The following is a 27,889-nucleotide window of genomic DNA, read 5'->3' on the forward strand; positions in this document are numbered from 1 at the left end:
TGAGGCCCAGAGACGAGGAGACATGTCTGGGGTTCTACTGAGTCTGCCTCAGAGATGACCGCATGCAGCCTCAGGGTGCCAGCCTCGGTGGTCTTTCCACAGCCCCACAGTTCCGGGAAAGGAAAGGGCCGTGGCAAGGCCAAAGCCAGGGTTGCCACAGGGCTGTGGTGAGAGGCGGAGTCTGGCAGCGTGTGATGAGAGACAAAGAGACACATGCGGCACACGCCAGCGACAGGCGGCAGCAGGCAGGCAGGCGGGCGGCCGGGCTGCAGCGCCAGAGCAGAGCCGCTGTCCCCAGCATCCGGCCTGCCCAGGTGCCCCACACCGGCCATCGAGTGACCTCCCTGGGCCCTGCCTCCCCTGAGGTTGGCCGGCTGCAGACCCCAGGCCCACCTCCACATGTGCTCCTTCCTTCTCCCAGCTTGCTCAGACAAGCCCATGAATAGAACATTAAAGGCAAAACCTTCGAAAAGAAACAGCAGCTCCCTGGTAGCAGTCGTCCCACTAAATGTCAAATGCAGAGCAAGCTTCTTGCCTTGTGTGCGTCTCACTAATGGAGGCATCTTAGCCTCCATATCCCCATCATCCCATCGTCCTATAAATAAATCATGGTCAGAAGAATGCCAGTTTCCCCACTAGGGCCTCATGAATCTCTCGACATAGGCATATGTAAAGGCCCTCTTCACCATGTGCTGGCTCTGGTGCCCGGAAAGAGATAGCAAACCCTGTGAGGATGATTTTAGAGGCAGAAGCAAACTTTCCTGCCACCTCGGTGGGCTGACAGTTGGGAGCCCAGCTTCTGTCCTGACTTGGGAGAGACTCTCGCTCAATTCCTCACAGACCTACCCTGGCTGATGTGGTTGTCACCATGATGCCACCACCCTCTGGAATCAACTCAGTAAGCTGCCAAAGGCCCATTGCTGGGGGCTGCAGTGGTCTCTGTCCCCTGGCAGACAAGTCATGAGTTGTGCCCACCCACCCCCTGTGAGGGCGAGCCACACACCCACTCAGCAAGTGTTGTTCCTGACAGGTAGCACACACGGCACTGGCCCGCCCACTCCTGGGAGCCCCTGCCCCCACTGAGTGGCTCACCAGCGTGCCATGGCGCCAAACCCCGCTGGTAGACTGATGGTGTGGGTGCCAACAGAGGCTCTGGTGCACTTGGGGGGGTACTGCCCTGCAACAGTGACCTCTGGCACACACTCTCCAGGGAGCCTGTTGCGTGCTTGCCAGGTGTGCTTCTGTACACACACACACATACGCTGTGGTGCCAACTCTTTATTGCTGTGCCAGCACAGAGGCCTCCAGAGTGACTGTCCTGAATCAGATAGCAGGGAATGTTTGCAGTTTCGTTTCCACGCTTCACTGACTGGTTAGACAGTGATCACAGGTTCGGAAGCACGTGCCTCACCGCGGCAGAGGAGGCCTCCGCTCCGAGGCAGGATTCCACCCTCCTGCACCCTCAGATCGGCGAGACTCCCTGCTTGTTTCATCTTCTTTCTTTTCCTAAAGAAGCACAGGGAGCATTGACCTCTCTGGGACTCAACTGTGGCTGGAAGGGGACAGGAGAAGCTCTTTCTGGAGGACAGCTGAGCCCTGCAGCTGCCATCCTGCCTGGCAGGCTAGGGCTGGGCTGTGGGAAGGCCCCCCCAGGAGGTAGGGAGCACTACAAGGCTAGAGGGGCAGGTATAGGTGGAGGAACCGGTGTGTTCCGGGGCTGTGCTAGCAAGTCCATCAGGTCACCCTGGAAGGGAAGCCAGGGAGAGCAAACCATGGGCAGGGCTGAGAGCCCAAGCAGAGCCCAGCCCCCAAATAAACCATGGCCCTGGGCCTTTCTCAGAGGCATGAACGCAGGCAGGAGGGTTCCTGGCCCCACTGTCCCATCTCTGTCCCCAAGGAAGAAACCAGGGCAGGAAACAGAGGTGAGGACTGTGTCTTCCAGACACCAGGGGAGAGGGAGTAGGAGAGGGCATATGAGACAGCAGCTCAGGCCCCCGGGGTCCCAGATCCCAGACAGAGAAGTTCCTGAGGAACCGCAGAGGGGAGTGCACGGGAACCACCAGCAAGCTCTGTGAGAAGCCAGAAATGAATCAGCAGCGCCCAGCGCCCCACAAAACAAATGTCAGAGAAATCAAGACAGATGGGCACGTGAGACAGTGGAGCACAGAGGTCCAGAGAGCAAGGGGGAGGGTGGGCTTGACAGACAGAGCGGGGGCTGCATCCTGACTCAGCAGTGTGCCGGCTGGGTGGCCCAGGGAAAGGGACTCCAGCTAGCTATGCCTCAGTTTCCTCATCTGGAATAAGCACAGACGGATCCTGCAGGGTGGTCGTGAGGTGGCATGAGATAAAGCATGGAGCACCCTCAGTGAGGCTCAGTAAACGCAAGCGGCTATTGGCAGCATGTGGACAGGGACGCGCAGGTGGGGAAGAGCAGGTTATTGCCTGCTGCCTGTTTCCAGCTAGCATCCATATCTCCTCGCCGCAGGCTTGGCTGGGCATGCTCTGTGAAGCCCGAGGTGGCCGTGACTCATTCTAGTGATGGACACCAAGTCAGTGGGCTCCTCTCTCCAGTTCCTCGACATCCCTGGAGGCCCCTGCTCCTGCAGCCCTAGCCTTGGAGCTGCCGGTTCCCTCAGTTCTTCTCCAGGCCTTGGGGGGGCCCTCGCACCGGGGTCCCTTCCTGACTCCTATCTCTGTCTCACTTCTGCCCAGGGAGGTCCGGCCACTGCACCCCGAGGAAAGGGCTGCTTCCGGCACTCTGCGTGGAGGTCCTGGCTTCTGCCGTCCCTGGAGGCTCCGCTCCCGTTTCGCCAGCTATTTTGCTGCCTCGGCCATCTGTTCCCTCCCTGTCATCTCCTCTCTGCTTTAACCTTAACCACTACTTCACTGCAGATGGTACCAGGCAGTTCCGCTCTCGACATCCTTCACGACGCCTGCCCCTCCTTCTCATCTCCAGCAAGTGAACCGCTCTGTCCTTTTTCAAGCCTCATCCCAAAGACATGGTCAGAGCTTGGAGTTGGACTCGCCCCACACAACTCCCCCTCCTCGATGCCATCTGCTTTCAACTCCACCACTGGCCAGGGGCAAACATCTACCCCTTCCCCTGCCTTTTCCTCTTGAGACTTCTTCTTCTCAAACTCGGCCCAGAACCTCTCCTGGCATGGAGCGTGTGTCTGCTCCGGGTGTCTACCTGGTCTCCTTCCACAGAGCCATGTACCCGCCCAGAGGGCTCCGGGTTGGCAAGCCGAGGCGGAGGCCAGAAACTCTGAAGCTCATTCCTACTGTGGAGGAACCAGGGCTCGTGCTGGGAGTGTGGGTCATGAACAGGTTCCCTGTCGAAAATGGACCTGAACACTCTGCAGTAAGGAATTGTTTCCGTGCTGGCATGGTGGGAACTGAACCAAAACACTTTTTCTATGTTGTCTGAGCTCACAGGAACGTCGCTCTGCTGTCCTTGCTGTTATTCTGGCTACTGGTGAGAAAATGCATGCATGGGCTTTACTTAGCAACTCGCTCTGCCTCTCCTCTCTGTCAGGGTGCTCCCCTAAAATCTCTCCTCTTGGCTTCTTTTTTTCTGGCATAAGGACCCAGAGCTTTGAGGAGAGCAGCAGCCCAGAAGCTCCTAAGGAAAGAAGCTGTTTTGGTGAGATTGGTTCCACCAGGCTACCTGCCTTGATTGGGACAGAAATGGGCTGAGAAGACGGAAATCTGACTTCTGCACCTGGATTTGGGCTAAAAAGCCTCACAGCTTGATAAGGGCTCTTGTATCTCCCCTCTATACTTCCTCTGCACAGAAAAGAGTGTCTTGGCCACCCATGGAACAGTCTTCTCTCTGCCTCGTCACTGGGGCTAAGGGCAGCTGTATTACTAATAGCTCCAAGTCTTGGTTGCCCCCAGAGAGAAGCAGAGATGTAGCCTGCCCACACCTGGCCACATGAAGGCTCTCCAAACACCTAGAGGAGCTCTGGATTCAAGTCAAGCAACCGTCTGACGCCACCACGGTCCCTCCTTCCCTTTGCCTTCCCTTCTTTCCACAAAAGAGAAGCCCAAATCTGCCACCAGCCCAGCCCATCTGCCCATGGAGACCAACGGAACCAAATGCATCTTGCTGGGTTGCAGGCCTTAATCTAGCTCTTGCTGAATTATTCAGGGATGGCATTAACTTATAAATGAGTGTGTTTGACTGATTTTGTGGTTGATGTACAGATAAATTCTAATGAAAGACAGTTACAAGATTTTAAATTATTAATTAGACTGCCACTTAACAAAGCCTATTTGGCACTCTATTTTCTTGCTTAACAAGACAAAAACTTTAAGGAAAGGTTCTGTATTAGCCCAGAGGCTCTTGATTTGCATTCTGCTTTTATAGCTCTACACATGAAAACCGTGGGTCCTGACCTTAAGCAGGCCACTTCTGGCAAAGCAAACCCCCGACAGGCCGCCCTTCCTTCCTGGATGTTGCCGGGTGGCTCGGGGCCTCACTTGCCCTCCTGCCTCTCACCTCTCAACCAGAGGCTTGCTTTTAATATCCCTGGTTTTGCCGGCTAGGCCACGAGAGGGAGAAGCAGGGAGGGCAGCTGCTGAAGCCTTCAGCTACCAGGACTGTCAGCAGCTTTCTCCCACTGGGGCTGTTCTAGTTCACAGAGGTGGGGCTGCGGCCAGTAGTCCTTTCATTAAGAGACACAAGGCAGTCCCCCCAGTCCTCCCAAAATGTCGTGCCAGGGGACAGCTTTACTAGGACAACCACCAATCAGAAAGATGATCCTCATGGCCCAAGGTCTGGTCCTGCCTTCCTCCTCCTCTGGGGCTTCATACCACTGGACTCCTCACTGCACAGGGCACCCCATTATCAAGACCATGAGCCCTGCCCTTTGCAGAAAGATAAGGGTTTTCTTCTCTTCCCTCCTCCCCACAGGATCTAGGGAAGGCTACTCTTTCTTCATCTTTCAAACCCTTTTCAGAATTATAATTAAATTATTACACTCCCTCAGGTCCAGGACCCCACATAGGGCTCTGCATATTATAGGCAAAAAAATAGCAAGATCTGTCTAAACACTTCCTATATCTTTTTTTTTTAGATGGAGTGTTGCATGTTTTCCCGGGCTGCAGTGCAGTGGCACAATCTCGACTCACTGCAACCTCCGCCTCCCGGGTTCAAGTGATTCTCCTGCCTCAGCTTCCCAAGAAGCTGGGATAACAGACATGTGCCAGCACGACTGGCTAAGTTTTGTATTTTTAGTAGAGACAGGGTTTCACCATGTTGGTCAGGCTGGTCTTGAACTCCTGACCTCAAGTGATCCTCCCAACTCAGCCTCCCAAAGTGCTGGGATTACAGGTGTGAGCCACCGTGCCCGGCCTGGTTTTTTTTTTTTTTAAAATAGCGTCTGGCTTTGTCCTGCAGGCTGGAGGGCAGTAGCACAATCTCGGCCCACTGTAGCCCCTACCTCTCAGACTCAAGTGATCCTCCCACCTCAGCCTCCCAAGTAGCTGGGACTACCAGCATATGCCACTGCACCTGGATAATTTTTTAAAATTTTGGCCAGGTGCGGTGACTCACACCTGTAATCCCAGCACTTCAGGAGGCAGAAGTGGGCGGATCACTTGAGACCAGGAGTTTGAGACCAGCCTGGCCAACATGGCAAAACCCCATCTCTACTAAAAATACAAAAAATGAGTCAAGCATGGTGGCGTGCACCTGTAGTCCTAGCTACTTGGGAGGCTGAGGCAGGAGAATTGCTTGAATCTGGGAGGCAGAGGTTGCAGTTAGCTGAGATTGCACCACTGCACTCCAGCCTGGGCAACAGAGTGAGACTCCATTTTTTTTTTTTTTTTTTTGAGACGGAGTCTCATTCTGTTGCCCAGGCTGGCCTCGAACTCCTGGTCTCAAGTGATCCTCCTACCTTGGCCTCCCAAAATGCTGGTATTATAGCCATGAGCCACCACACCTGGCCTCCTATATAATTTTTGCTTGGAGACTTTGGGAATAATTCTAGAAGCAGACACTTGAATGGCCACCTCCCTGGGCATTAGCCTCAGGCATGCTTTTGGCTTTGGGCGCCTACCTAGAATCCATACAGAGAATCTGAGTGTCCTATACAGGTGTGCAGAAGAAACAAATCCAAAGGATCAGGATCTGGGGCCAAGAGAGAAAACTGCCTGCCCAGGAAAGAACCAACACAAGTCCTCTGTCCACACAATGTCCTAGGGGCAGTCTCCAGGTCCCCAGGCTGAGCCCAGCCTAGTGAAGGGCTTCTCTTCTCTGCTTCCTTTGGGCCAATTCAGGTGGAAACCTATCGGTGGAACCTCTTCAGCCAACCAGGCTGTGCAGGAAGGAAAAAACAGCCCGAGTAGCAAACACACGTGACTGCTAAGCCTCCAGTGGCCACCTCTTGTGCAGGGTAAGGAGGCTCCCCCCGGGAGCCGCCTCCACAATGCAATGGGCTCATCCATAGCTGGGCCTCTGGCTAGCCAGGGTGGGAGAGAAAGGCTCTTGGAGGCTGCTGGAGCCTCCCTGGGCACCTAAACCATATAAATAAAGTGCGTGGGCTGCTTGGTGGCTCATTTTTAACTATAAACTGCCAAAAGACAAAAGACCAAAAGGGAAATGAGATGTCAGTTCCTCTCCATTATCCCTATCACAGACCTGCAGCCCAGACATGGCGGCCTCTTAGAGGTGCCTGGGAAGCCTTCCCGACTGGGGCAAGTTTGCATGCTCCAGGCCCAAGTTTCTCAGACCCGGTCTCGTGCTCAGCTCTGTAAAAAGCACCTTCTCTGTGCAAAGACACTTTGGCCAGCACTGCTCGGTTGCTGAAAGGACTTTTTGTGCCTTTCTGCAGGGAAAAGGAGGATCTGGGGTGTGTCTGCAAAGCGGTTTCTCCAACTAGCCCCAGAGACTCTTCCACGCCACAGCGGAAGACAGCCAGCGTTTCCCCCTGCACTGCACCGACCCACGTGGAGGGCACAAGTCACACACAAGTTTGTGACTTTTCCAAGACGACGGGGCAACTCAGCTTCCTCGGTCGGCCCAAGCTGCGACCACCAAACGGCCTTTACCGCCCCACCAAAGGCGTGGTTCCTCCACCCACCTGTCTGACCTGCTTATATCTGGGTCTCCGCCATCACCTCCACATCTGCTTCTCTCCGCCCATCTTAGGGCTTCGCTTCCCCCCTCCCCCACCTCCCCCACCTCCCCCACCTCCACCCCCTCCCCGTGCGCGTTTTCTCCTTCCCCATCCTGCTGTGAGGTCAGAATCCTGTGCTTACGACACCTCGGTCTGTTGCCATGGAAACAGGGGCGGATTAAGGCTGGAGCGCGGAGCGCAGGGATCAGGCCCCTCCGCTACCTGAGCTCCCTCCTCAGCCGGCTCCCGCAGGGCCGGGGCAGCCAACCGCAGGCCCCGCGGCTTCTCAGCCTCCCGGCCGGGCCAGGCACGGGGAGATCCCGGCGGGGCGCCACAGCCCGCTCGGACCTGGGAGGGGAGAGAGGCAGACGCAGAGGCTGGAACAGCTGGTGGCGGGGCCCGTGGGCTCCCGGCGTGATCACTTGCCCTCCCAGGGCCCGGGGGACGGCGCCCAGCGTGGCAACCACGTGGGGCCGCGGCGGGACTTCCCCGGTGCCCGCACCAACTTTGCCGCGCTCGGTACTGGGCCAGGCTGCCGGGGCGTCTAGCTAAGGTGGTCGCGAAGCCAGCTGTCCTCAAGTTGAGCTGGGCACCGGTCGCGCACACTGGCGGCACGGCCTTCGCGTCCCTCCACTCCCAGCATAAGGAAAGTTTGAGGAACTGGACATCAGGCGCTGGCTGCTCCCCACCCTCAGCAGCTGGGTGCCCAGAGCCCATCCCTGGGGATCAGAGCAGGACTGCAGAGAAGACGTCCGCGTCCGGGCCTCGTCTGGGGAGCTAGGGCGCGCGGGGAGCGCCCGGGCCGCGCGGTCACTGACCGCTGGCTGCACAGGAGCGCCGTGCGGACTCGGCCTCCACAAAGCGGCAGAAGCAAGGGCGTGTGCCCGCGCAGGGGATGGAGCCTGCAAGTGCAAAACTTTATCACAGCAAAGCAAAGGTCCCAGGAGGCCGGCTCCCCTTCCACCACCGGCCGCTCACTCTGGTCTCCGACTGACCCCTCCGGGCCTGATCTCTAGGCCTGGCCACTCGATCCATGGAGCAAACCCCATGGATCTCACAACTGGCCACCGACGGGAGCTGAGCACCAGCAGCAGCCCCTCGGCGGGTGCGCCCGGCAAAATCCACCAGCCCGCCGGGGGCTACTTCCCGGATCGGGAGCCCCAGCGCCGGGCGGCTCCAGGGCTCACGGCTCTTTCCTGAGCGCATTCAACTTCAACTTGCCCCTGCGGCTCCAACTCACCTTTGCGAAGCATGTTGGCCACGGGGCCGCCGCTCCGAGGTCGGCCTAGGCGCACTCCCTCCCGGGGTCCAGATTCAAATCCCTGGGCGCCAGCTGCAGCTAATCCGAGCGCGTCGAGGCGGGGGCAAGCCGGGGATCCGCTCGTGCCCGGTGGCCCGGCCCCTCAGGGGCATGGTGAGCTCCAGCCCCGCGCCGAGGACACCGGCGCCCGCAAGCAACCGTGGTGCTGCCCGGCAGCCCCGCGCGCTTGCTCAGCCCCGGGGCGAGCGGCTTGCTCCGCGGAGCCGGCGGCCTGCTTCTGCCACCCGGAGCACTTTGCAGGCGGTTTTGAGGGGGGACGCCGCCCCCTGGCCGGCCGGTCGCAGCCCCCTCCTCTCCGCCCCCTCGGACCACCGCCGCCGCGGCTGCTGCAAAAGGGCGCTCGCACGCACCGCCGAGCTCCGGGGAAAGCGCCCGGCGCGCGTTTGCAGGACCGAGCGATCGGCGGAGCGGGGTGCCTCCCTTCCTCCCCCCCACCCCGGCTTCCCCCTCCTCTCCTCCTCCCTCCCTCCTTTGCTCGCTAGCTCCCTCCCTCTCGCTCCTCTCCCCGCCCCCGCTCACGGAGCGCCTCCCATACAAAATTTATGAAAGTGCTCTCAGCTCGCAGTGCCGAGCGCCGTCCTATTCCCAGGGCAGCAGCGCTCAGCCGCGCGGCGCCGCCTCCCAAGGTGTTTTCACTGCACCCGCCCCCGGGGAAGATCCTCGGCCGGCGTCCGTCCAGGCACCTGCCCCAGTCCCCAAGCCGGTCCTCGGGCCACTCCACGCCCCTCCCCGGCCCCGCAGGCCTCGCGGAGCCCGAACCCGCAGCCCAGCCCCCGCCCGCTCGCCCTTCGCGGCTGGAGGTCATCGGGAGAGGCGGCTGGGACGCGAGGACCGCCGCCCAGAGTCTGGATCGCGAGTGCGCTCCCTGCCCCGTCTCCTCCCTGGCCAGCGCCCCTTCTCCCCGTCTCGACGGCTCTTCCCCGCACTGAGCAGCTCCAGCCAACCCGGCTGCCCCGCACCCCGAGTCCCAGGACACTGTTCTTTTGTGGGGAGAGGAGAGGAGCAAGCCATTCGGGAAGGGTCAGCTGCAAATTCCAGGGAGAAGGAAGGACCCGTGCGGGCTCGGGTGGGCTGTCTCCGCCTGGGTCGGGTGCGGGGGGGTCTCTGATCTCCCTTGGTCCACACAGACCCCTCCAGGGGTTCGCGGAAAATAGAGGAGACGCCCCTTGGAAAGCGGGTCCCGCAGGGGCCTGTTGGGCTGAGGGAAGAGAAGGTTCGGGCCAGGCGAGATCCTGGGTGGAGGCGGCACCCTCTGCTGGCCTGAGATCAGAGGGATTCGAAGGGAAGGAAAAGTGGATGGACCAAGGCTCTCATTCAACACACATTCACCGAAGGCTCAGCATGTGTGGGGCACTGCTGTTGCTAAAAATTCAGCAGACGAAAAAGGCTTGCCTTTGCCCTGTCCTCAAGGAGTTTCCTTTTTTTTTTTTTTTTTTTTTTTTTTGAGACGGAGTCTCGCTCTGTCGCCCAGTCTGCAGTGCAGTGGCCGGATCTCAGCTCACTGCAAGCTCTGCCTCCCGGGTTCACGCCATTCTCCTGCCTCAGCCTCCCAAATAGCTGAGGTTACAGGCGCCTGCCACCACGCCCGGCTAATTTTTTGTATTTTGAGTAGAGACGGGGTTTCCCTGCGTTAGCCAGGATGGTCTCGATCCCCTGACCTCGTGATCCGACCGCCTGGGCCTCCCAAAGTGCTGAGATTACAGACGTGAGCCACCGCGCCCGGCCGAGTTTCCATTTTAATAGGGACCAAATGAGGAAAGTCCAGAGAAGATGGGAAGATGGTGCTTAGAAGAAAACAAGCAGAATATTATTCTGAGGCTGACACAGGGGTAGGGGTGGCAGTGAAGGAAAGTTGCTCTGAGGAGGTGACATCCAAGCAGAAATCCAATTGAATCCCTCCTTGTAGGAAAAGGTGACGTGATAGGAAGGTCAAAAAGAAGGTCAGGGCTGGGCGCGGTGGCTCACGCCTGTAATCCTAGCACTTTGGGAGGTGGAGGCAGGCAGATCACGAGGTCAGGAGTTTGAGACCAGCCTGGACAGCATGGTGAAACCCGGTCTCTACTAAAAATACAAAAATTAGCTGGGTATGGTGGCATGCATCTGTAGGCTCAGCTACTCGGGAGGCTGAGGCAGGAGAATCGCTTGAACCCGGGAGGCAGAGGTCGCAGTGAGCTGAGATCGTGCCACCGCATTCCAGCCTGGGTAACAGAGCGAGACTCTATCTCAAAAAAAAAAAGTTCAGGCTGGGCGCGGTGGCTCACACCTGTAATCCCAGCACTTTGGGAGGCCGAGCTGAGCAGATCACTTGAGGTCAGGAGTTCAAGACCAGCTTGGCCAGGGTGAAACCCTGTCTCTATTAAAAATACAAAAATTAGCCAAGTGTGGTGGCACGCACCTGTAATTCCAGTTACTTGGGAGGCTATATGAGAATCTCTTGAACCCAGGAGATGGAAGTTGCAGTGAGCCAAGATCACACCATTGCACTCCTGCCTGGGCAACAGAGCGAGACTCTGTCTCAAAAAAAAACCAAACCAAAACAAACAAACAAAAAAGAAGGCCAGTCTGACGTATTCACTCAAACATGCATTTGGTGGCACTGAAGCTTCAGATTTGAGCTAAGGCTCTGGGCTTGGGCTTCCAGAAGCTTCAAGTGTCGTGGGAGAAGAAAGACCCACAAACCATCTTAGAGTTTGACAGAAGTCACAAAGACTGAGAAAGGGCTCTGCTAGCTCTGCCAGGGACTATGGGATAATCAGGAAACAGTCACAGAAGAGGTGCCCTTGGAGTTAGGTCTTGAGAGCTGAGTTCACCACATTGAGAAGGGCGAAGGGCATTCCATGCAGATGCTTGAAGGTGAGAAGTAACCTTGTTCTGAAGATGAATAAGATTGGTCCTTCCTGAGGACCATGGGCTCACACCTATCATCTCACCACTTTGGAAGGCTGGGGTGGGAGGATTGCTTGAGGCCAGGAGTTCGAGAGAAGCCTGGGCGACATAGTTAGACTCCATATCTATTTCAAAAAAATGTTTAAAGATAAAAAAAGATTGATGGCTGCTACTCTGGGCACACTGCCCATGGCCACAGGAGCAGTTAAAAACAACGAAAAAGGATTGGTCCTTCTTGGGGTAGGAACAGAAGGTGAGGCATTCCTTCTCTTAGCCACCAGCTGCACGGCAGTGCTGACCCCACTGCCTGCCTGAGCCCTGACACTGGGGGCTTGAGAGGTCCTCTGTCAGTACACTGAGGCCCAGAGAGGATGAACAACTTGCTCAACATCACATCACAGATCAGCAATAAAGTGTGGGCCTGACTCAGGGACTGAATGTGGGATAATCCTCCTTCCACCTCCCCAAGCCGCCTCCCCATGACCCCCTAGCCCACAAACTCTAGCATCTTAGGAAAAGTTGGCTGGGGCTGGGCGTGAGTGTGAGAAGCAGAGTTATTTCAGGCCTCAGGAGGGCTGGGTGCTGCCTTGGAGTCCAGCCAGGGGGTGGGGACGAGTGAAGGCGGGTGTTGTGGTGTAATGTGGGGGTGCGCTGTGCCCGCCTTCTTGTCAGGCAGTAATTACTCAGACTGCTGAGTAACTCAGGCAGGGAGACCCCCACAGACAGATGGAGGTGTCCTCGGCCCAAGCTGAATGGCAGCCCCCAATGTCCTGCACTACGGGGTCTTGAGGAAGCATTCTCACATCTGTTCTTCATGTCCAGTTCTCTTAGGCATCATCTGGCTTCCTAATGGGTGCCAGAGCAGTTCATTAGGCACAGTGGATGCGGGGTGATGTTACAAGAGGATGGGACCTTTGCCATCCACAGGCCCCACCTCTGATGAGGGAAAGATCCCAAGGGATATGGCGCCTGCTAGGGAGAAGCCATTGCTCAGCTGGAGCCAATCCTTTCCCTTTGAAACTCGATGCTGCAGCCAGAGCTAAGGCTGTCCACAGGCTGGGCAGTGGAGTCCTGAGAAAGAAGGGGCTGAGTGAGCTCCTGGAATTCAGATCTTGCACCCTGGGGATCCGAAGAAGTTGAGGGGAGATGGGAAGGTCCAGTCTGGACGCTTGTTGAGTGGAGGGGAGTGTTCCTGGGACCCACAGTGGTCATGTTTCTGTCTAGAGCTACCTGTCCTAAGAGTGCTGATGGCCTGAGGGGCAGAGCACTGACCCTTGGTGATCACTCCCCACCTGCCCAGCCATTTCTCCTCCCTGGGCAGCCTCCCAGGCAGGGCCTGTCTCTGGCTGCTTGTTTTCACTTCTCCCTGCACCTTAATTAGGGGTTTCCAAGCAGGGAGGGCCTCTGGGGGAGCCCAAGGCCACAGAGCTGACTTAAAGGGCTAGCTGTGCTCACAGCACCACCACAGAGAGAAGAGGAGGACGCCAGGGGACTGGGTAGACTGTCAGCCCTGACAGACCATTGTTCTGCAGGGCAGTCTGCTGAAGGCCAGTCCTGCAGGTACTTTGCTCTTCCAAAGGTCAAAGCCGTTTCACTGGCTGTCTTCTCTTTGGGGTCTCTTGGGCTCTGTCAGTGATCAGGAGAAAGACTAGCCCTGAGGGGCAGGGCAAAGGTTGGCCAGGGTCCAGAAGGGTTAGACATCACAGTCCTTGACTGCCCACCCTCCCAGGAAAGCACCCTCAGGCTGTGGGCTTTCCCCAAAGGTGCAGTTTCGTCCATGTGAACCTTCTACAGGGTCTACACGGTGGATTCTTTTTTTTTTTTTTTTCTTTTTTGAGATGGAGTCTCCCTCTGTCGCCCAGGCTGGAGTGCAGTGGCGGGATCTCAGCTCACTGCAAGCTCCGCCTCCCGGGATTACGCCATTCTCCTGCCTCAGCCTCCCGAGTAGCTGGGACTACAGGCGCCCGCCACCTCGCCCGGCTAGTTTTTTGTATTTTTTCAGTAGAGACAGGGTTTCACCGTGTTCGCCAGGATGGTCTCGATCTCCTGACCTCGTGATCCGCCCGTCTCGGCCTCCCAAAGTGCTGGGATTACAGGCTTGAGCCACCGCGCCCGGCCTACACGGTGGATTCTAAAGGTGATAAGGGCTGGGTGCAGTGGCTCACATCTGTAATCCCAGCACTTTGGGAGGCCAAAGTGGGAGGATTGCTTGAGTCCAGAGGTTCAAGACCAGCCTGAGCAAAACAGTGAAACCTTATCTCTATTAAAAACAAAAAACAAAAAACTTAACTGAACGTACGCTTGTGGTCCTGGGTACTCAGGGGGCTGAGGCAGGAAGATGGCCTGAGCCCATAAGATTGAGACTGCTGTGAACAATGATCGCACCACTGCACTCCAGCCTGGGCGACAGACCAAGATCCTGTCTCAAAAAAAAAAAAATTTTTTTTAAGGTGATAAGGACGATCCAGAAATCTGCACCAAGACTCTCAACTTGGAGTTGGGCTGGTGGTCCCTGAGTTCTGTCCTGCCGGACAGTGGGGTCACCCTAGGTAGGGAACGTGGCCCCACACGGCGGTGACCGGCCACTGCTTACCAGGAGGGGGAGACTGGCAGGGGGTCTGAAGGAAGATCTGGTGGGTGTCCCCCTTCACAAGACTCGGCCTGCAAAGCTCGTGCAGGGAGTTAGCACATAGGAGAGCTCTGGTCTGGGAGTGGCAGGCTCGTGCACGGCCGGGGAGAGGAGTGGGAGACTGAGTCGCAGGGAGAGGGCAACTGCAGTGGTCGGGGACCACCAGGGAATCCCGAGTCCCGGCATTCTGGGCTGGGGTGGAACTCCGTATAGCCCCGCCCCTATCTCCTCCTTTATGGCCCCGCCCAGCGGGTATCCCCGCCCCCCGCTGAGCGATCGGCGATCGATCGCAATGTCTGCGCTCTCCGCGTTCTTCCAGCGCTGTCTTTTTAGTACCACGTGCGCAGGCAAGTGATGGCGGCGCTGGTTGTGTTCGGGGCAGCGGAGCAGGGCGGCCGAAACGGCCCTGGCAGAGGTGGGTGCTGCAACGCTGCGCTCTCCAGACCTCGCATCTCGGGGCGGGGCCCCCAAGTTAGGGATAGGACCAACCCCCTTTAACGGCGGCAGCGTCTTTCTCCTCTAATCCCGCTGTTAGTCGCCTTGGGCCGCTGTCACCAGCTGGGGGTCGCTGTCAACCGGAGCCCAGGGGTACCAGTCTTTTGCAGCTTTAGGGCGCGACCGAGAGCAGTCCTGAATCCTCAAATCAGAAACTACAGCCTTGCCTTGGCGGGCAGACGGACGCAGGAAGATTGACGGATAAAACGGACTCGACGGGGAGGGAAGGGGCCAGGCCCGTTGCAGCTAGCGTCTTACGAGTGCGCCCTCAGGGAATGCTTTCAGGGAAGAGGCACAAGGTTTCATTCGCCAGGCATTAGCTGAGCGCCCACCGAATGCCAGGCCTGCGCTGGGTGCAGGTACTGGGATCAGAGATCTCAGTCTACTGGGGGAATGTTAATGTAAACATATCATAGCCTTGTGATGAAGGAGGAGGTGCCTCCTGGCCCCTGGGACACATTGAAGGGCTAATGTTAGCAGCTTCTACACCCCAACGACCACTAGGGACCTGTCAGAGGAGGATCTGTGATGGGCCTAGGAAGCCTAGGCTGATTGTCCAAGGCTTTCGAAACAACTGACCAAAAACCATAGCAGTGGTAACGTTCAAATCTGGTCTCAGGGTCCCAGCCTGCCAGACTAGATCTCCACTGAACCATCCCCACCGCCGCCCACACAGTGGGTGAAGCCTCAAATCTGGGCGGATCCCTCCTATCATAGCGTGGGACCCTAGCAGAAGTTGTGGCACACAGTACAGTCTCAATATATATTCGTTGAATAAGTTAATTTCTTGCCTTTTCATATCCTCAGACTGTCTGGCTCCTAAAGAGATATCGGGGTTGAACTAAGCTTAATGTGGGGGCAGGGCATAGTGGCTTACACCTTTAGTCTGAGCCCTTTGGGAGGCTGAGGAGGATTGTGTGAGCCCAGGAATTCCACACCAGTCTGGGCAAGATAGGGGGACCCTGTATGCACAAAAAAATTAAAAAATAGCTGTGCGTGGCTGGGCGAGGTGGCTCACACCTGTAATCCCAGCACTCTGGGAGGCAGAGGTGGGCGGATCACCTGATGTCAGGAGTTCAAGACCAGCCTGGCCAACATGTTGAAACCCTGTCTCTACTAAAAATACAAAAATTAGCCAGGCGTGGTGGCGCATGCCTGTAATCCCAGCTACTTTGGAGGCTGAGGCAGGAGAATTGCTTGAACTCGGGAGGCTGAGGTTGCAGTGAGTTGAGATTGTGCCACTGCACTCCAGCCTGGCGGACAGAGTGAGACTCTGCCTTAAAAAAAAAAAAAAAAAAAGCCGTGCGTCTTGGCAGTGCCTGTGGTCCTAGCTACTGGGGAGGCTGAGGTGGGAGGATTATCGTTTGAACCCAGGAGGTCAAGGCCGCAGTGGACCATGACTGCGCCCCTGCACTCCAGCCTGGGTGATGGAGTGAGACCCTGCCTTAAAAAATAATAAGCTGAATTGTGGGGAACAGGGTGAGACCAGAGTAAGGGCTGCAGTCTTGCTAAGCGCTACGGTTTCCCCTTTACTCCAGGAGTTGTAATTACGTGTAAACCTGTCTTTGCTAGACTACTGGTCCCTAAGGGACAAGGTCACTTTTCTGTCCTTACTGGTACGTCCACCACCCTGACTCAAGTGTTCTTCCCATCTTTCCTGGTTTAAGAGTAAGGAGGAGCAATGGGACAGCTAAGTCAGTGTATGATGTTTATTTCCCTTTTAAATGAGGAGAGGTAAGCGTGAAAGAATTAACCAGTATGGCCATAGTCAGTGGGATTCGGAGTAAGGAGGGCAGTCTTTTAAGTTAGTATTCATGTTTAATGGTTTGCTTATAGACCTCATATCTAGAAGCTCAAACCTTCAAGGCATCCTCAGGAGGTGGGAGAGGGGAGACATTCTCCCAGGCTGGCTACACTGACTCTCGAGTTTTCCGCAGGGCTGTTCTCTGTCAAGGAGCAGTATGTGGATTCAGACTCATTCTTTGCTCCTTAGCCCCCTGGTGTCACCTCTACTCTCCTGAGGAAGAAGGTGAGCCATATTCTATTCATGGGCTCAAGTCTTCCATTCCCAGTAATTTCACAACATGGAAATTATACCGGTTACCTTCTGGCTTAATGAATTGTCTCTGCCTTCGGGATGAATTCAGTGAGAATGAAAGCTGGGCCAACCCCCTTGGTGTCTGGATCTGGCCCTTAAACTCGGTGGAGTTAACAGCTTAGCTGGGTCTTCTTACTGAACTCAACTTGGGTCTCCCCGTCCTCACAAAGCAAAGCCAAACACTGACATTGAGATTTGCAGGGAGAGAACAAGCATTTATCGTAAGACGCCAAGCAGGGAGACTGGGCAGCTGAGGCTTAAGACCTAAACTCCCTGATGGCTTGCAAGCAAAGGGTTTTTATTTTTTAAATTTTATTTATTTATTTAGAGACGGAGTCTCGCTCTGTTGCCCAGGCTGGAGAGCAGTGGCGCAGTCTTGGCTCACTGCAAGCTCCGCCTCCCGGGTTCACGCCATTCTCCTGCCTCAGCCTCCAGAGTAGCTGGGATTACAGGCGCCCGCCACCATGCCCGGCTAAGTTTTTGTATTTTTAGTAGAGATGGGGTTTCACCTTGCTAGCCAGGATGGTCTCGATCTCCTGACCTCGTGATCCGCCCGCCTCAGTCTCCCAGCACTTTGGGATTCCAGGCGTGAGCTGCGGTGCCGGCCACAAAGGGTTTTTAAAGGCTGGGCTGCAGGGGGTCTTTAAAGTGAATTAAGGGCTGGGGAATTTCTGGAAATTTCTTACCTACTTTCTGGCTTCAGTCTGTCTTAGGTCTTACATGACAGCAATTAGTTGGCATTTTTCATCTGGTGGGGGGGTCCTGGTTTCCGAAAGACAACTTAGGGCTATATGTCAAGATGTTATCTTTAGTTCCTATGGGGAACCAGACATCTCATGACTCTGACTTGAGTGACTGTTGTTTATTATCTTCTTGTTTAGCAAGTTACTGACTTCCCTAATTGCTGGTTATAGGGCTAGCTAAGATGCCTGGGACTTTTCTTGAGATGACTCAAAATTTTTTATTTCTATGCTTGAGTGGGGGCACCGATAGACCCTGAAAAGGGGTCCCTATTCCACCTCAGTCTGGCTGCGGCCAAAGACAGACACCAGCTCAGGCCTTATATCCATTCTAGTTCGGGCCCCTCGGGGCCGCGTGGCCAATCAGATCCCCCCTGAGATCCTGAAGAACCCCCAGCTGCAGGCAGCAATCCAGGTCCTGCCTTCCAACTACAACTTTGAGATCCCCAAGACCATCTGGAGGATCCAACAAGCCCAGGCCAAGAAGGGTGAGCCCGTGATCATTGAGCTGGGGTGGGGGTGTGGAGGGGCTGCCTGGCCCGGATGGGACAGTGTCCCCCTTGCAGCCCCTTCCTAGCCCTCCACCTCTCACGTCTTTGCTCTGTCTCGCAGTGGCCTTGCAAATGCCGGAAGGCCTCCTCCTCTTTGCCTGTACCATTGTGGATATCTTGGAAAGGTGAGGCTTGGGACCCTGGAGAGGAGGCTGAGCCAGGCTGCTCCCACCCCCTATGCTCATTACCCGGGTGGTTAATGCCCTAGTGGTGGGCATTTTTTCCTTCTGGACCTCCGCCGTCCCCCTTTCCCTCCCACAACCACGCACACACTAAGGGAAAACCCGAAACAAATCTCCAGCTTGCTGAGGCCCTGTGTGTCCCTGCAAATCTCTCCTCCCTAAACATTTGGGACAGAGAAAGAAACCAATCCCAGTGTCTTCAAAGCTGCACCCAGAGCAGGTGGTAGGACCCAGGGAGGAACCTGCAAATTCTCCAAGCTGCCCCTGAAATGTGCTGAGTGGTCAGTGAGAGGTCTGCCGGTGGGGGCGGCGGGGGCACCTTTTCCTCAGGCACATTTGGGGAAGTAGAGCAAGGATGGGTTTGGAGCACGGAGTGTCCGGGAGAAGGTATTCAGTTCCTCTACATCCTACCCCTGTCACTCTAAGTTTCTGCAATACAATGAGCCATCCTTGGTGGGGAGGGTGAGAGCTTAGCCATCTGGAACCAGCACAGGAACAGGGGAGGGGAAGGAAGAAAGGGGAGGTCATCCCATGCTGGGAACCTCCCACTCCCCTGCTGCCCCATCCCCCTCCCTCCCCTGCTCCCCATCCCCCTCCCCTGCTCTCCCTCCCCCTTCCTTCTTGCCCCCTCCCTATCTCCCCCCTCTGCCTCCCCTCCTGCTTCCTCCCCCTCCCCTGTTGCCCCTTCCCCCTCCCCTGTTCCCCCTTCCCCTCCCCTGTTCCCCCTTCCCCTCCCCTGCTCCCCCATCCCCCTCCCCTGCTGCCCCATCCCCCTCCCCTGCTCCCCCCTCCCCTGCTGCCCCCTCCCCTGCTCCCCCCGCCTCCCTTGTTGCCCCCTCCCCCTCCCCTGTTGCCCCTCCTCTGCTCCCCCTTCCCCCTCCCCTGTTGCCCCCTCCCCTTCCCCTGCTGCCTCCTTCCCCCCACCATCCTGCTACCACAAACTCACTTCCCTGCTCCTACCCTCTTGCCCCTTGGGGATGCTCTCTGGGGCTCAGGCCAATTTGCATACATTTTAATCTATAAAAAATTAAGTGCTCTGGCTGACTCAGACGCTTGGGCTGCATTCTAAGGAGCTGAATAATCTGCTTCTGGGCATAGCCTGATTTGGGGAAGGGGGTGGAGGAGGGGGTGACTAGCAGGAGCTCAACTCTTCCACTGCCACACCCCCAGGGGAAAGATGGGGGGACCCCAGTCACTGAGCCAGGCTCCACACCCCAAGTGTGAGTCTCTTCCAAGGAAGAGGGGGTTCTCCTCCATTCCTAGGGTGAGTTTAGGGGTACAGGGTCTTCCCCACCCACGTCTTCCCCACCCACCCCCTCCCCCAGTGATTCTGGCCTGGCAGCAGATCCCACCGCAGTGTTCTGGCCAGAGCCTCCTCTTCCTGAGGCAGGAGGCATGTAGGTGGCGCCATGTGCTGTGGGGGACCTGTGCCTGGGTCCCCCGTCCTGGGCACCAAGGGCCCTGCGTGTGGTGGGGAGGGAGTGGGGGTCCAGGCGAGAGGGCCCTGCCTGTGGTGGGGAGGGAGTGGGGGTCCTGTGGTGGGGAGGGGTGGGGGCCCTGCCTGTGGTGGGGAGGAAGTGGGGTCCTGTGGTGGGGAGGGAGTGGGGGCCGTGCCTGTGGTGGGGAGGGAGTGGGGGTCCAGGCGAGATGGGGGCTGTGTGTGTCCATACAGCCACACCTACGCCCACCGCAGCCTCAGCGTGGGAGTGAGGACCTTTGCGTGTATGTGCGTGCTCACTGCTCTGGGTGGGTGAGTCAGGGCAGGGGGCATCTGTGTTTTGACCCCATGTGTGCTGGACTGAGGGTTGGGGTCCCTCCTGCAGCCTGAGCCTGGGCAGAGGAAGGAGGGTCCTCGTGCAGCAACAGTTCCAGGAGCGGTTGCCAGGCTGGGGGAGGTGGCAGCTGTGCCCCTCCTACTCTTTGTTGGCAGAAGTGGCAGCTGCCAACCCAAGGAACTGGAGAAGTAGGGAGAGAGGAGCTGGGCCCTGAGACACCCTCCCAGCACTGGGTCTCTCCCAGCCCGCTCCCTGTGTCCCTGTCCCACTGTCCGCCCCTCCACAGGTTCACGGAGGCTGAAGTGATGGTCATGGGTGACGTGACCTATGGGGCTTGCTGTGTGGATGACTTCACGGCGAGGGCCCTGGGAGCTGACTTCTTGGTGCACTACGGCCACAGTTGCCTGGGTATGGCGGGGCCAGGACACCTGGACGGTGGCGGGGCTGGCAGGGGGGCAGGCTGCACACTCATCTTCCCCACGGCAGTGGCTTCTTGTCCTGCTTGGAGACACGAGGTCCCTCCTGGTTTCTGGGGTGGCCTCTGCCTGCCTGCTCTGCAGGTACATCTTTCCTTTGGATTTGGTTGCCTTGGCAACTGTGCTGTGTCCCAGATGCGGGTGTTTGAAAGACTGCTGGTCGTAGAGCAGGCCAGGCCCTGGCCGGGTGACAGAGAAGTCCGATTGAGAAGGCGCTTCTAGGGGACCCGTGACCCCCTCTTCTCCTACCCTGCCCTTTTACCCCCAGGCTGAAGCCACTGGGCCTGGTTGCTCAGAGACCTGAGCCTGGGCCGGGCCCTCTGCTGCTCCTGCCTCCCAAACAGCCCCTGAACTCCTCCCTCCCGCAGTTCCCATGGACACCTCGGCCCAAGACTTCCGGGTGCTGTACGTCTTTGTGGACATCCGGATAGACACTACCCACCTCCTGGACTCTCTCCGCCTCACCTTTCCCCCAGCCACTGCCCTTGCCCTGGTCAGCACCATTCAGTTTGTGTCGACCTTGCAGGTGAGTGGAACGAGGATCCCCGGCCTCCCGCAGGGTGGACAGCAGCCGCCCTCTGGCTGTTGCTGGATCCCAGGTGCTCCAGGCTGTTTCTCAGCCCTGGCTCTCCTGCCCAGCCACTGGCTTCCCTTCCCTCGTCATTCCTACAGGCAGCCGCCCAGGAGCTGAAAGCTGAGTACCGTGTGAGTGTCCCACAGTGCAAGCCCCTGTCCCCTGGAGAGATTCTGGGCTGCACATCCCCCCGACTGCCCGAAGAGGTGGAGGCCATTGTGTAAGTTAAAAATGGGGGCCGGCCGGGCGCGGTGGCTCAAGCCTGTAATCCCAGCACTTTGGGAGGCCGAGACGGGCGGATCATGAGGTCAGGAGATCGAGACCATCCTGGCTAACACGGTGAAACCCCGTCTCTACGAAAAAATACAAAAAATGAGCCGGGCGAGGTGGCGAGCGCCTGTAGTCCCAGCTACTCGGGAGGCTGAGGCAGGAGAATGGCGTGAACCCGGGAGGCGGAGCTTGCAGTGAGCTGAGATCCGGCCACTGCACTCCAGCCTGAACGGCAGAGCGAGACTCCGTCTCAAAAAAAAAAAAAAAAAAAAAGGGGGCCAAGTACGTCCTAGAGACATGAGTGTATCCTGGGAGGGAGCCTGAGGTTCATCATCCAGGAAAGAAACCAAATCTAATGTTCCTTACCTGCCCAAGGTCACACTGCAAGGTGGGGACCAAACAGGGACCAGACTTCAGGTTTACTGTCGCTTTCTCCATTGCCCAGTCCACCACCCAGAAGGCTGTGCAGGGTGGGGGCAGGAGTCAGAGGGGCTGATGCGGGGGATGAGGGTGGGCTGGAAATGGTGGGAATATAATTGGAGAAGATGGATGGGCACGCCCAGGCTGCAGCCCCATTAATTTACCATCCGGACAGCTAACAAGCAGAAGCAGTGTGTCTCCTGCCGCCTAATTATTTTAGGTAATGGAAATGCTTAATGTTGTGTGAATGCAGCCAGCCTGAGAGCCGACAGCTCCCCCGGCTGGGACCAGGGAAGGGAGCCCCGTTCCTTACTAATGTCTGGGAGGGAGGGGCACTCCCTGGCTCAGTCCCACCTCTGGGACTTCAGAGGCTGTTCCCACAGGCCTGACACCCCTGCCCCTAGACAGCTCCACATCAGGGCCTTCCCCAGCCCAGACCTGGCAGCCCTGCTCCCTGAGCTGCATTCCCCCTGTGCCCGCACCACTCGGTTTCTACCCTTGGGGGCTTCAAAGTGTATGTTGGAGGGAGGGACACCCTGAGTGTTAGCCATTCATCAGAATGAAGTGTGGTCTCCAAGAGGGAGGGAAGGAGCTGCCACAGGCAGGTTATCTTCCACACTCTGGAGTCTGCAGGGCTGGGAAGCTACTGTCAGGGACAGCATGTCTGCGGGCACACTTGGTACAGCCTGGGGTTGAGCTTCAGATACACTGCTTCCTAGCTGTTTACTATTAGGCAGGTTTCTTAACATCCCTGAGCCTCAGTTTTATCTTCTGTAAAATAGGTATACCATACGTATCTTGGAGGATGAGTAGATAGGACTGCGTAAACTAATTCACTTCAGGTACTTAGTCTGTGCCTGGTACATAGAAGGCACAAGTCCAATACACAGTAGCTGTTGGCCGGGTGCGGTGGCTCACGCCTGTAATCCCAACACTTTGGGAGGCCAAGGCAGGAGAATTGCATATGTCCAGGAGTCTGAGACCAGCCTGGGCAACATAATGAAACCCTGTTCTCTCCAAAAAAAAAAAGAGAAAGGAAAAGGAAAGAAGAAAAATTGGCTGGGTATGGTGTCCATGCCTGTAGTCCCAGCTCCTCAGGAGGCTTAGGTGACAGGATCGCTTGATCCTGGGAGGTCGAGGCTGCAGTGAGCCGTGATTGAATCACTCAGCCTGGATGACAGAGTAAGACCCTGTCTGAAAAAAACAACAACAACAAAATGAAAATGAGGTAGCTATTGTTGTAACTCAGTAACTGGGCCCAAGAGCTAGTTTGGGCAGAAAGTAGCCGTTGTATGCCCTGCGACCTCATGTACAGCATCGATCAGAGGTCCCCAACCCTGGTCCCATGGCCTGTTAGGAACCCTGCCGCACAGTGGAAGGTGAGGGGTGGGCCAGCCAGCATGACCGCCTGAGCGCCACTCCTGTCAGATCCACCGCGGCATGAGATTCTCGTAGCTCAAACCCTGCCGTGACCTGTGTATGTGAGGGATCTAGGTTGCATGATCCTTATGAGATTCTAATGCCTGATGATCTGAGGTGGGACAGTTTCATCCTGAAACCATCCCCCACTCCCACCCGTGTCTGTGAAAAACTGTCTTCCACAGTGCCAGCAATGTTGGTTACTTGAACACTACTGTCCACATCTGTATGGAGCTTGTAAAGGAGAATCTGTTCCCCAACTTCCAAATGAGGATCTCTAGAACCCCAGGTGGCCTCACCATGGCTGGGCTGCTCCTTCACTCTTCCCCAGAAGCTTGGGGTGGGACAGTTCTTAGATTCTGCATTATGTAAATAGAGTCATCCAGTTCAACCTCCTTATCTCACATGTGAGAAAACCAAGGCTCCAAGAGGTGAAATGATGGCTTGTCCCAGTTCACACAGAGTCACAGCACAGCCACCCGGGAACTCAGTCCTCTGGACTTTTTTTTTTGAGACAGAGTCTCGCTCTGTCACCCAGGTTGGAGTGCAGTGGTACGATCTCGGCTCACTGCAGCCTCCGCCTCCCGGGTTCAAGTGATTCTTCTGCCTCAGCCTCCCCAGTAGCTGGGACTACAGATGCGTGCCACCATGCCCAGCTAAGTTTTTTGTATTTTTAGTAGAGACGGGGTTTCACCTTGCTAGCCGGGATGGTCTTGATCTCCTGACCTCGTGATCTGCCCGCCTCGGCCTCCCAACGTGCTGGGATTACAGGCGTGCGCCACCGTGCCCCGCCAGCCCTGTGGACTTCTAAGCCAGCGAGTGCCTCTTCTGCTGCCCCAAACCACACTCACAGCCTCCTTTCCACCCCTGCAGGTATCTTGGAGATGGCCGCTTCCATCTGGAGTCTGTCATGATTGCCAACCCCAATGTCCCCGCTTACCGGTATGAGCTGGGCCGGGCTGGGCTGACCAGCTGGTGTGGGGTGAGACTCCCGCCACCGAGGCCCTCAATGGGCTGCATCCCCATTTCCTGGCCACTGAGCCACCAGCCCTAAGGGTCTCCGGCACTCGGGCCCTGGATCTGGGCATTAGCTCCAGGGCTGCTGTTGCCTACCCGTCTCCTGGGGTTTCCACTGAGATCCTAAAGCCGCCGTCTCTTGTGTCTGCTCCAGCTGTGGGACAGGTCTTCCTAATGACAATCCCCGCTATTGCCTCTGTTCCTAATTACCTGCGTGGGGCCTAAAGGTTCAAGAGCCCACGGGGCTGAGTCAGGAGCTGTGTGCACAGTCGTAGTCCCCACAGTGGCTGCACTGTGACCCTGACTGCTGCTTTTCCAGGTATGACCCGTACAGCAAAGTCCTGTCCAGAGAGCACTATGACCACCAGCGCATGCGGGCTGCTCGCCAGGAAGCCATAGCCACCGCCCGCTCCGCCAAGTCCTGGGGCCTTATTCTGGGCACTCTGGGCCGCCAGGGCAGTCCTAAGATCCTGGAGGTCAGTGGGCTCAGGACAGCCTCTGGAGGAGGGCAGTGGCTGGGAACACAGCTGGGAAAACCTGTAGGCCACAGGTTCACCTTTGGCTGCTTGACCAGGTGACCCCCACCCTGTCTCCCTCTCCCAACAGCACCTGGAATCTCGACTCCGAGCCTTGGGCCTTTCCTTCGTGAGGCTGCTGCTCTCTGAGATCTTCCCCAGCAAGCTTGGCCTACTTCCCGAGGTGGATGTGTGAGTTCCCCCACCTTACCTGCTTGGCTATGATCGGCTAAAGAGGCTTAGAAGCTGGGTGTTGCCCATCTCGTCTTAAAGGCTGGAGCCAACAGGAATTGCTTCCATGGCCATGGAATTTTAATGTTCACAGAGACCTCCCTGGGAGGGCTAACTGGGTCATCCCTGCTTTGGGACTCTGGGGCTCAGAGGCAATGGCACCATCACATTTGTCCTTGTGAGATGCGTTTGAGTGGTGGCTGACACCTGCCCTGTACCAGGTACTAAATTTGGTTCTGGGGTTACTATCACCAGTGAGCTGCCCTGGAAAGCTCATTGTCGGCAGAGGAAACAGGAGAAAACACGCAACAACACGGTATTCCAAACAGCAGTGGGCCACTGTCTTTACTTTAGGATTCATAAAGCCTGTTAATGAATGGGTGTGCTGGGGCGCCGTCATGGCCTTCAGCATGCTGCTGGCAGAGGAGGCCCTTCCTAGGGTCTGACCTGGCTTCCCTTTGCAGGTGGGTGCAGGTGGCATGTCCACGTCTCTCCATTGACTGGGGCACAGCCTTCCCCAAGCCTCTGCTGACACCCTATGAGGTAACACCAAGCTCTGGGAGAGAGCGGGCTTCAGACGTGGTTCTCAAAGGCGAGCTCTGCAGTGGAGTGGTGTGGGTGGGCAGCATTTCGCTATGTTCATAGATTCCGGAGTCTGTTTCGATTTCTCCAACGGAGTCACCTCTTAGCTGTGTAGCCTTAGGCAAGGCCCTGAACCTCTCTGAACCACACATTTCCCTTCTGTGGTGGGGGACAGTGTGCCCTTCACAGGCCGTCGTGAGGACTGAATTCAGTAATCCAGGAGCGGAAAAACACTGGCGAATGCTATTGTCCGCTCCCCTCCCCTAGGCGGCCGTGGCTCTGAGGGACATTTCCTGGCAGCAGCCCTACCCGATGGACTTCTACGCTGGCAGCTCCTTGGGGCCCTGGACGGTGAACCACGGCCTGGACCGGCGTCCCCAGACCCCGGGCCGACCCGCGCGGGGGAAGGTAGGCGGGGGCTGCCCGGAGGGAGGAGAGACCGCGCCTGGGCACTGGCCGCCTCCTGGCGACACGAGCCGAGGCCGCCGCCCTGCGACCGCGACGGGAAATGCACAGGAGTGGAGGGAAATGCAGGGTCGCAGAAACGAGACCCTGACCAAAGTCTGCAACCTCAGGTGCAGGAGGGGTCCACGCATCCCCCTTCAGCCGTGGCTTGCGAGGACTGCAGCTGCAGAGACAAGAAGGTGGCGCCGCTTGCTCCTTGACAAGCTCCGGGGCCTCAGGTATCCGCCCTTGCTCTGGCTGCGCCCCGCCCTTTGCCGTTGTCATGGGAACGCCTTGGCGCTCCAAGGCCCGCCTTCGGGGTGTTGCGGACTATTGGCTCCGCCCTTTGCATTCTACTTCCGGTCGGGGAAAGACCGCTTCCGGTGCTTCCGTCGCTCCTTGCCGGTCATAATGGCCGCGCAGCGACCCCTGCGGGTCCTGTGCCTGGCGGGCTTCCGGCAGAGCGAGCGGGGCTTCCGCGAGAAGACCGGGGCGCTGAGGAAGGCGCTGCGGGCCCGCGCCGAGCTCGTGTGCCTCAGCGGCCCGCACCCGGTCCCCGACGCCCCGGACCCCGAGGGCGCCAGATCAGACTTCGGTGAGACAAGCCCTACTCCGGAAATACAGTTTTCTCCCTCTTGTTTCGTCCCCTCGACACCCCTCAGCATCCCCCACCCTGCGTCCACCCTCATTCCTCCCACCCAGTCCACACCCTTCGTTTCTCGCGGCCCATACCCTCTTGCTCAAACTGCAGCCTGTCCTCCCAGGCTTCCGCCTTCGTCGTCTTCCTCCGCTGTCTCCTGTTCAGGCCAATCCATTCCCCGCCTCTCATTTCCCCCAGACTTTCGCCTCGATTCCCTCTTTTCCTGTCATCTGGAACCCTCCCGCCCTTTCTCATTTCTTTCCTTCCTGGAGCCTCCCATGCCCTAATCCCATCCTCTTTCCCCATACCGCTGTAGGGTCCTGCCCTCCAGAGGAGCAGCCTCGAGGCTGGTGGTTTTCAGAGCAGGAGGCGGACGTTTTCTCCGCATTGGAAGAGCCCGCCGTATGCAGGGGCCTGGAGGAATCCCTGGGGATGGTGGCGCAGGCACTCAGCAGGCTGGGGCCTTTTGACGGCCTTCTTGGTTTCAGCCAGGGGGCTGCGCTAGCAGCCTTTATATGTGCCCTGGGCCAGGCAGGCGATCCCCGCTTCCCCTTGCCACGGTTTATCATCTTGGTATCTGGTTTCTGTCCCCGGGGCCTTGGGTTCAAGGAATCCATCCTGCAAAGGCCCTTGTCATTGCCTTCACTCCATGTTTTCGGGGACACTGACAAAGTCATCCCCTCTCAGGAGAGTATGCAATTGGCCAGCCGATTCCCCGGAGCCATCACCCTCACCCACTCTGGTGGCCACTTCATTCCAGCAGCTGCAGCCCAGCGTCAGGCCTACCTCAAGTTCTTGGACCAGTTTGCAGAGTGAAAGATCAAGAAATGTCTCTGCTCCTACATCCAGCCCCTCTTGGGGTAGCCTTCATCATCTGTGCCCTCCCAGGGCCCTCCACTGCTGTGAGTGTGCCTCACCAGGACCAGTTAAGAGACAACTATCAATTCTTGAGACCCAAATTATATGGACCCTGCCTTGTTTTGAAGAAAAGGGGAGCACAAGGCCTTAATGGACATTGACTTTTGAAACTCAAACATGAAAATGATTGGAGAGCCCTGGATTAGGAGGGTGACATGGGGAAGACAGAGGCTGGCACCATGGTGACTGCCACATAATAAAGTGGTGATTTGGATTTTGAGCATCTTTTTCCTGGTACACACACAAAAAATTTTATAATGGAAGTCGGTTTCTTGGCCATCTACATGGTCTTCTGGGCAGCACCAAGCAGGGAGATGTTTCCAGTTGTGAGTCCCAGGACAAGCTCCTGCATGGGGGCACATACTCACATGTTATTGGTGGAAGTTTGAAGGCCCAAACTGAAGGGAAGGAGGCCTCGGTGGCACAATCAGGGAGGAATATACATCTGAGAAGTTTTGGGAAGACATCACCTGAAAAGGCTGCCTGAACCACAGTAATTTAGTCTTCTCTATCCAGATCCCTGAGAGCTGTGTGCTGGTCTTCTCTCAAAACCTGGCTGTGTTCCCCGCTTCTCCCTAAGTGCTC

General features: G+C 57.1%; 3 protein-coding genes and 1 long non-coding RNA gene across 5 annotated transcripts in view; 2 read left to right on the forward strand and 2 right to left on the reverse strand.

Moving 5' to 3' along the window:
- The window catches only part of RTN4RL1 (reticulon 4 receptor like 1), a 91,797-nt gene extending 82,954 nt beyond the window's left edge, over positions 1–8,843 (reverse strand). Inside the window, exon 1 of the mRNA XM_031657262.1 lies at positions 8,362–8,843. Coding sequence (XP_031513122.1) covers positions 8,362–8,374 — 13 coding nt within the window. The 5' untranslated portion in view covers positions 8,375–8,843. The remainder of the gene's footprint in view (positions 1–8,361) is intronic.
- LOC103878590 lies at positions 1,264–7,172 on the reverse strand. The gene is made up of 2 exons (XR_638821.2): positions 7,086–7,172; positions 1,264–1,506 (listed from the first exon to the last, which is right to left on the reverse strand). It is a non-coding gene; the product is annotated as an uncharacterized LOC103878590 (long non-coding RNA).
- Positions 8,844–14,251: 5,408 nt separating the features above from the next.
- Positions 14,252–27,518, forward strand: DPH1 (diphthamide biosynthesis 1). 2 transcript variants are annotated; one of them, XM_021928523.2, is made up of 14 exons: positions 14,299–14,372; positions 16,390–16,481; positions 17,626–17,778; positions 17,903–17,966; positions 20,085–20,206; positions 20,643–20,800; positions 20,947–21,068; positions 23,831–23,899; positions 24,294–24,450; positions 24,581–24,681; positions 25,185–25,263; positions 25,570–25,710; positions 25,878–25,985; positions 26,703–27,518. In XM_021928523.2, the coding sequence occupies exons 4-13, from the start codon at positions 17,914–17,916 to the stop codon at positions 25,965–25,967; spliced, it is 1,092 nt and encodes a 363-aa protein (XP_021784215.2). In that variant the 5' UTR covers positions 14,299–14,372; positions 16,390–16,481; positions 17,626–17,778; positions 17,903–17,913; the 3' UTR covers positions 25,968–25,985; positions 26,703–27,518. The 2 variants fall into 2 exon arrangements, with proteins under 2 accessions (XP_021784214.2, XP_021784215.2); XM_021928522.2 differs by lacking the exon at positions 16,390–16,481 and having other exon boundaries at positions 14,252–14,372.
- On the forward strand, positions 25,992–27,518 carry OVCA2 (OVCA2 serine hydrolase domain containing). Its single transcript, XM_017950237.2, has 2 exons — positions 25,992–26,341; positions 26,703–27,518. Exons 1-2 carry the CDS (start codon positions 26,158–26,160, stop codon positions 27,200–27,202), a joined length of 684 nt encoding a protein of 227 aa, XP_017805726.2. The 5' UTR covers positions 25,992–26,157; the 3' UTR covers positions 27,203–27,518.
- Positions 27,519–27,889: the final 371 nt, after the last annotated feature.

Source organism: Papio anubis, chromosome 17 (assembly GCF_008728515.1).
Source record: "Papio anubis isolate 15944 chromosome 17, Panubis1.0, whole genome shotgun sequence".
NCBI lineage: Eukaryota > Metazoa > Chordata > Mammalia > Primates > Cercopithecidae > Papio > Papio anubis.